This window comes from Rattus norvegicus, chromosome 1 (genome assembly GCF_021556685.1).
Source record: "Rattus norvegicus strain SHRSP/BbbUtx chromosome 1, alternate assembly SHRSP_T2T, whole genome shotgun sequence".
NCBI classification, from domain to species: domain Eukaryota; kingdom Metazoa; phylum Chordata; class Mammalia; order Rodentia; family Muridae; genus Rattus; species Rattus norvegicus.
In genome coordinates, this window is record NC_141534.1 from 54,700,653 (window position 1) to 54,708,575 (window position 7,923).

General features: G+C 49.8%; 1 protein-coding gene across 1 annotated transcript; it reads left to right on the forward strand.

The window, feature by feature from the left end:
* Nucleotides 1-586: 586 nt before the first annotated feature.
* LOC148006976 (large ribosomal subunit protein eL19-like) lies at nt 587-4,711 on the forward strand. Its single transcript, XM_087602230.1, has 4 exons — nt 587-679; nt 2,554-2,588; nt 4,109-4,365; nt 4,500-4,711. Exons 1-4 carry the CDS (start codon nt 587-589, stop codon nt 4,709-4,711), a joined length of 597 nt encoding a protein of 198 aa, XP_087458356.1.
* The last annotated feature ends 3,212 nt before the right edge of the window (nt 4,712-7,923 follow it).

Sequence of the window (7,923 nt, forward strand, 5' to 3'; positions counted from 1 at the left end):
CCAGCAGGTCTGAGCAGGCAAGCGCTGCTCTGTGGACGTGGACTTAGCGCCCTCAAGTGGCAGATTTAAATTGCAAACACACAGAGGCATGGTCAAGTTCCAGAAAGATCCACCAGACAAAGTCCAAGAAGGTCACTTTATGCTCCTGAAAACATCAAAGCCCCACTTAGAACTTGTGTAGCTAATGGTCAGGGACAGGAGGTCAATGGGAGACACCCACTCCATGTCTCTTCTGTACACATGTGGGCTCTGGTGCTCAGATTGAATTCCAATCACCATTCCCACAACCCGGAAGTTTCCAGGTTCCTCCTACTGAAATAATGATGAAGGGAGAGAGGGAGGGAGGGACGGACGGACAGACGGACAGACAGGCACAGACAGAGAGTCAGACAGAGAGCCAGACAGACAAGGACACACACACACACGGTGGAGTTATAGCTGTACCATTATAGATCTTGTTGGATGCCTCTGTATTCCAGGATTTTATGAAGTTAAACAGCACAGGTACAAGCATCGTGTACTGTGTTGTCTGAGGTGGAATCCTATACTCCTGTGAGTAAAACTCCTGTGAGTTTCTGTAGGAAACATGAACATGCGGGTTCCTATGATGACCAAGGACAAAGACCACCAGCTACCCTGTCACTCGGTCAATCTTGCTGTTGTAATGTACATTGTATTGGTAAACTATCATAAGCTATTAAAAGTTGTTGAAAGTGGACTTTTGTCCCTATAACCAACCCCTCCTGTCCGGAGCCAGGCTGCCTGGGGGAGGTCAAACCAGCAAGCAGTAAAGAGCATGGAAGACAGTGAGTCCTCGAGACCATTGAGGACACAGACTTTTTCCTGCAGGGTTTACCGTGCTATAAAATGCCTACATCACATGACTGTGCTGAGAAGAGAAAACAATGGGAAGGACACCACCTGAAGGCCAGCTTAGGAAATGCAACAGCTTGGATTCATAGATGTACAGGATCACGAGTCCAGCAGTCCAGAACAGTGCACACAGCCCGAGACTCATCCGGGTGTTAAATTAGCACAGACCACCCATGTTAAGAGAAATGTGTGCTAAATGAGAGAGCAGCAAGAGCCCAGAAAGTCAAGGTTTTCTCCGTGGAGGAGGTGTGGGGAGAGGGGGGGGGAACTCAGCAAGGCACACATATGTCTTTGAACCTTGGCAGCCATGTCCCTATTGTACCTCTGGGATATAAAGAGGTTTTAGTAGCCTTCTAACCTTCTGTGAGTACCCTGACTTGAGCTGGGATCGTGAGCCCTTTGTTGACAGGGCGTTAGCAGGACCTGGGGCTGCATATTTTAGCCAGTCTGGTGGTCTGCCGGCCACTGTCAAGGCTGGGGTGTTGGCTGCGGAAGCAGGCTCACTCTGGTTCCTTTTTCATCAGGTTTTCAAGCCAATAAACTCTCCAAGAGCAATGGCAGCATCGTTTTCCTCTCTGAGTCCAGCCCCGGATGCATAAGTACAGGTTAATCAACCAATCTCTGAAAGACAAGACCTGTTGTTCTTTTTGCTATTTGTTTAAGCCTGGGCGTAGTGAGAATTTTGGTTTCCCTAAAAACCCAGTTATGTTATGTGAATATATTTTTGTTTTAATTCCTGGTGTGGGGCTGCTTCAGTTTGTCCACAGACACTGAGTATGGTTGTCTTGTGCTCTGGGAGAAGTGTGATTTTTGCCACCTGCAGATAGCTGACATTTTGAATTCTGGGGACTCTTCAGAGGGTATAAGAGCCAGAGCCCCGAGAGGGCCTGGGGTAAGCTCTGAGGCAGCTTCTGCTCCCCCTGTTCCTGCTCCCTGCTGTTGGAGTTTGTCAAGGGGTCATGAGCAGAGAGAAGGGTGTGGGCAAGTGGACTGTGCCACCAGACAGAAGAACAGGTATGGCTGAAACAGGTTCAAAAACCCCAGGAAATCTCATAGTTGAGAACAGCAAGCACTAGAACCAGCTCCCAGGGGACCTGGGACATGTGCTGCCTGTCCTGGAACATACAGCCATGACACACCACTGGGATGACCATGACAATCATGTTGCACAAAAACCTAGAGCTCTCCATGCTAATGAGGTATCTAGAGAGCCCCAAGTGTTCAGGCAATGAGCCTCCCTTCCCGAGCCTCCCTTCCCATAAAAGGTACTTAGTCCCTCGGTCACATACATAGCATTCATATCCCACATAAAAATAAAGCAGTTCAGACAAGCAAGGACCATCTCCTTCATCAAGGATTGCCTGGGGTAGGGCAGGGACAGTTCATTGTAAAGAACTGCACCTGTATCTCCCAGAGAAGGCTTCTCTCTTTCAGCCCCTCAGTATTCTCAGAACTCACTCCAGACCAAACTGGACCTGGATACTGCCCTGTCCGGGAATCAGCCACCCATTTCCTGCCTGGCAGGAAGGGGGAGGGCAGAGCCTCAGACCACTGTTCTCAACTCCTCTGGTCCCCAGCAGCATCTGGAGATTGAGAACCACAGCATCCTTCCCAGCCCCCGCTGTTTCTCACTCGGGGAAACACTGTCTGGGACCCCCTATCTTGGACTGCATTCTGCAGCGTGCCAGCTTTGCCCCAGCATTGCCAGCGGTGAGGTGGGCAGGCAGCCCCACAGGAGAGAAGTGGGAGATATCCTGATGATGACGATTGGACCAGCCCTGAGGAACTCAATGCCCCTAACCAGCAGGAAGTAGTCTAAAGAGGTCTATGCCCCCTCTCTCCTCTAACCTTCTTTTTCTCCTACCTAGTGTCCAGGGGTTGGAAGGGATTAAGGTGGAATAAGGTTTAGAAGGTGGACCAATAATAGGACTCAATAAAATAGCTAAAGAAATAAATATGCTAACACCTGGATCCCAAGCTGGCTTTGAATTCACTACATTCAAGGCCAAAGGATGATGTTAAACTCCAAATCCTCCTGCCTCCATGTTCTGAGTGCTAGGATTATAAGCACATGGCCCTGTACTTGTTTGGGCTCATGTAGTGCTAGAGGTTGAACCCAGGGCCTAGCGCCTTCTAGGTCAACACTCAACTGAGCTACACCCCTGCTGGATTCTGTCATCCTTAATCAGGTCAAATGAAGTTACCCTGACACAAACTGACAGTTGCCATTTCTCTGGGAACCTGTAGCTGCAGAGAGGCTACAAACGGACATTTTAATTCTTCTGTGTATTGCTGGTCACGTTTCTATAAGCTGACGACATGTATAAAAACACAGTGTCCCCGGCAGCGGGGACCCAGTTATTCAGGGTCCTGAAGAGGTTTTCTACCTGTGGGCCAAATGGGGGTGAAGAGAAGAAGGAGACCAAGCAAAAGTTCTGTTGTCAAGGTCTTGTTTATTGGGATGAACATTACAGCTTTTAAGGCTTTCAGGTAGGGGGAGTGTCCTTTGTGAAACACAGAGGAGGGGAAGATGAGGGTATAGGCAGTGATAGCTGGAGGCAAAGAGGTCAGGCGGTAGACGATGAGGTCAGGTGGTAGACACCAGGTGTTGACTCAGGAGATAACTGGTATCTGCTCGAGCTGAGGCATCCCTTGAATCTTATCTTCCTGTGCCGTAAATTCATGGGAGAGTCCTCTGTCCAACAACCTTAAGACTTATGGCAGTCATCTTAGGGGTGAATATCTGTGGCCAAACGGCCCAGAGTCACCTAGCCACTTTGAGCCATGCAGTCAAAAAGCGGCTAGGCCCAAATCCAATATGGCTCCCTACACACAGGATCTGGGGAATTAATTTTACTTTTGCTTTTTAAGCAAGTCACATCCCACACCTGGTAGTTGGTTTAAGGGTTTGAAGTATCAATCAATAAAGGTTACTTTGTTGCTTTAGCAAATGAGTCTCATGCAGGCTTCAGCTGGGCAGTCCCTGAGGGCATCGGCCACAAGACACAGCATGGCTCTGATTGCCATGACACAGCATGGCTCAGAAAGGAAAAGGAAAAGGAAGCACTTTGTCATTAAGGCACAGAGTGCTTCCTGCTAGCTTTTCAGGAACAGGATTTGGGGAAGGCATTTCTTCTTAGAGTGGGGTTTGAGGTATGAAAACAGATCTCCCAGGAAACCGTAAAGGCCACAGGTGAGCACAGAAATTACCGAGGTGTCTTTTCTTTCATTGCAGGTCTGCAGCCCTGGGTATGCTCAGGCTACAGAGGAGGCTTGCTTCTAGTGTCCTCTGCTGTGCTAAAACGAAGATCTGGTTGGACCCCAATGAGACCAAGGAAATTGCCAATGCCAACTTCCGTCAGCAGATCAAGAAGCTGATCAAAGATGGGCTGATCATTCGGAAGACTGTGATTGGCCATTCACAGGCTCACTGCCAGAAAAACACCTTGACTGGATGGAAGGGTGGGCATATGGGCATAGGGAAGCGGAAGGGTACCGCAATGCTCGGATGCCGGAGAAGGGGGACCGGATGAGGAGGATGAGGATCCTCCGCCGGCTTCTCAGGAGATACCGGGAATCTAAGGAGACTGATTGACCGCCATATGTATCTCAGCCTATACCTGAAGGTCAAAGGGAATCTATTCAAAAACAAGCAGATTCTCACAGAGCAGACCCACAAACTGAAGGCAGACGAGGCCCACAGAAGCGACTGGCTGACCAGGCTGAGGCTCACAGGTCTAAGACCAAGGAAGCACGAAAGCACCAGGAGGAGCGCCTCCAGGCCAAGAAGGAAGAGATCATTCAGACTCTGTCCAAGGAGGAAGAGACCAAGACATAAAACTTCCCTCATGTTTGTGCGTAGTGGCCCGGCTGTGGCCTCACGTGGTTCAGTCACTAAAATAAAACAGGCTTTTAAAAATGCCCACAGGGGGCTGGAGAGATAACTCAGCGGTTAAGAGCAGTGACACCTCTTGCAGAGGTCCTGAGTTGAATTCCCCCACAACCACATGGTGGCTCACAACCATCTGTAATGGGGTCCAGTGCTCTTTTCTGGTGTGTCTGAAGATAGCAACAGTGGACTCGCATCCATAAAATAAATAAATCTTTAAAAGAAAATGCTTGCAGAGGGGACAAGAAGCAGAGAGAAAGACCTCAAGTGGGAGCACCAGCCAAGCCTCAACCTCGCAGGCGGTTTCTGCGAGTGCCTGTAAGTTTCCGACTCGATGATGTCACCTGTTTCCTCTCCGTCTCTGTCCTCTGGTTAACTGTGTTGTGTGTCATTAGCACCCGCGTTGATGATGTCTTTCCATCTGTCTGTTGCTTCTCTCAGTTAACTGTTGAGAGGCAGAGAAGACACACGTGTGACGGTTGATGAGGTACATTCTCAGCCTGAGTCAGGGCCGTCTGGGCGATGTTGAGGAGAGGGTACTCCTGTGCATTGATGGGGCAGCTGCAGGAAGACGTCACAGAGCAGCTCAAATCTCCAAACTGCTCCTTGTCCTGACTCCAGGTCCCAGTAGACCTCCGAAGCTTTTCCCATCATCCTCTTGGATGCCCTACCCTATAGTCCTGTGGGAGCTAATTCTCCACCATCTCATGAGTTGGTGTGACTGTGATCACATGACTGAGTCATTTTTGCAAACCTGAGACAATAAAGTTTGTGGAAAAGGGAAGCTGAGATGAATTGCCTTTTGGGAGGTTTCTTTTATTGGGGGAGTTTTAGGCTCATGCCACAGGAGGCTGTGATGTTGAAGACTGTTAGGAGAAACAGACACTGTGAATAGCATGAAGGCGGTCCTCAAGTCAGAGAGCCTTCAAATCCCTTTAGTTTTGGGTTATCAAGGAGAATTACAGGTTCAGATCCTAAAGGGCGTTAGGAGACCCATCACCATCAGGGAACAAAGCAGGTCGCCTGCTTTTAAAGAATGTTCTGTTGCAGAAGATACGATCTATACCACAAGACCAAGCCTACATGCTTGCTGTCAGGAAGCCACTAGTAAGGGCTGATATGACTCTGGACTGACTCGTGTTTGGGCAGTAGGGAGGGAGGCCAGAAGGGAGGTGGAGAGACTTCAACGGAGCATAGAGCAGCAGGGTTTACTCACTCATTTGTGTGCCTTGAGTTTTGAGCGAGGGGAGCTTGAGTTAAGTGGGCCTGTGAGCTAACAGGAGAGGCAGGACAAGAGCCCCTGTTCAATGCCCCTGCTGCTCTCTGTCTCAGTCTGACCATTCAGCAGGCCACCCGTGTGTTCCGGGTGGAATGTCTGCATGGAGTCCTCATTTTCTCAATCCCTTCTCACTCTCCTCACAAGCAGCCATTCTCACACACTTAACCTCCCTCTATGCAAGGTGCCTCTCCCCAGCGCTCCGCCAGCGCCAGCGCTGTCTGGCACAGAATGTGCACGGTTCCACAGCTGCCCTGCCTTTCTCTCACCATACAGAGCACACGGGTGCCAGAGCAAAGACCGCAGGTTACCCGCTTGCAGCCACTGACGGAGGGTGAGAGCTGGCTGTCTATGGGAGAGGCAGAATTTGCCCCTGTTCTGCAGGAAAACTCAAGGGATCTGCTGTTAACATTAATTACTCCGTGCCCTTTCCTCTGTCTCCATCCCTTTACTCAGCCAATTTCCCAGAATGCTGTGATATCTGGGATGGGACCCTGAGGATGTGTCCTACCAGAGATGGGGTGGTGTCTGAGACAGAGGTCACCCGGAACCCCAGAGGGCAGTACCACCCCAGCCTTGCTGTTGTCCTTCCCAACAGAGAGATGGAAACTATCCAGCGCTCCTGTTTTAGGCTTTCTGCTGCTTGCAGGCCTGAGTACCTCAGCCACTGTACTTTGTAGTGCTCTCTCTTACCCAAAGGACCCTAACAGACATGAAGCCAATGCTGTAAGTTCTGAAACAGCCTTCCTCGGGGCAATGAAAACTGACTACCGAGTGGTCTCTGACTGAAAGAGGAAACACTCCCATGGACAAGTGTGACCACTGGCAGCCCACAGGAGAATCTGGTAGGCGTCCCTGGTCCCCATGGCATGAAGGTATTGAGGACTGGCAGAGTGCTGAGGATGGCCCACCTTAGCAGCAGATGGAGGAAGATGGGGAACATTAAGTGTGTGGGGATGGCTGCTTGTGAGGAGAAGGAGATGCTGGAGGTGAGAAAAATGCAGACTCAGCACACAGACACTCAAGTGCCACAGACAGAGGCTGCCACTCTCCGTGTGACTTTCCTAAGAGACTCGCTGACAGTAAAGAACAAGTCTGGAATTCAGTCAGAGACTGAGTCTGCGGGTGGACGTCAAAGAAGCTCAGGGTACCTCACTGTGGCTAGTCCCTTCCTGGGGAGTCAGAGGTTGCAGATGCAGAGTGTCTCCTGTGCACACGAGGCCCAGGTTTGTACCCAGCCCTGCAATAGGAGAAGGGGGGAGATGAAGAGTTGGGGTGCTGGTTTGTGGAGTATAGGGCCCCGCAGTACAGCACCAATCCCTGGTGATGTGGCTGTACAGACCCCTCCATGGCAGTGGGTCTATGCAGCCTTCCAGGGGGCACTAGAGAACACATTGCTGACCTCATCACAGTCCGTGACGGTCTTAGGGTCAGAGCAGAAGAGCGATGAGTATTTTTTAGTTTTATCGTTTGCTGTTATGTTTTGATATAGAGTCTTACTGTGTAGCATAGGTTAACTTGGAACTACTGGTGATTCTCCTGCCTCAGGTTTACAAGTTGCTGGGACTACGGGCAGGTGCTAGTATGCTCCTTTCTTCTTCTTCTTCTTCTTCTTCTTCTTCTTCTTCTTCTTCTTCTTCTTCTTCTTCTTCTTCTTCTTCTTCTTCTTCTCCTCCTCCTCCTCCTTCCTCCTCCTCCTCTTCCTCCTCCTCCTCCTCCTCCTCCTCCTCCTCCTCCTCCTCCTCCTCTTCTTCTTCTTCTTCTTCTTCTTCTTCTTCTTCTTCTTCTTCTTCTTCTTCTTCTTCTTCATCTTCTTCTTCATCTTCTTCTTCTTCATCTTCTTCTTCTTCTTCTTCTTCTTCTTCTTCTTCTTCTTCTTCTTCTT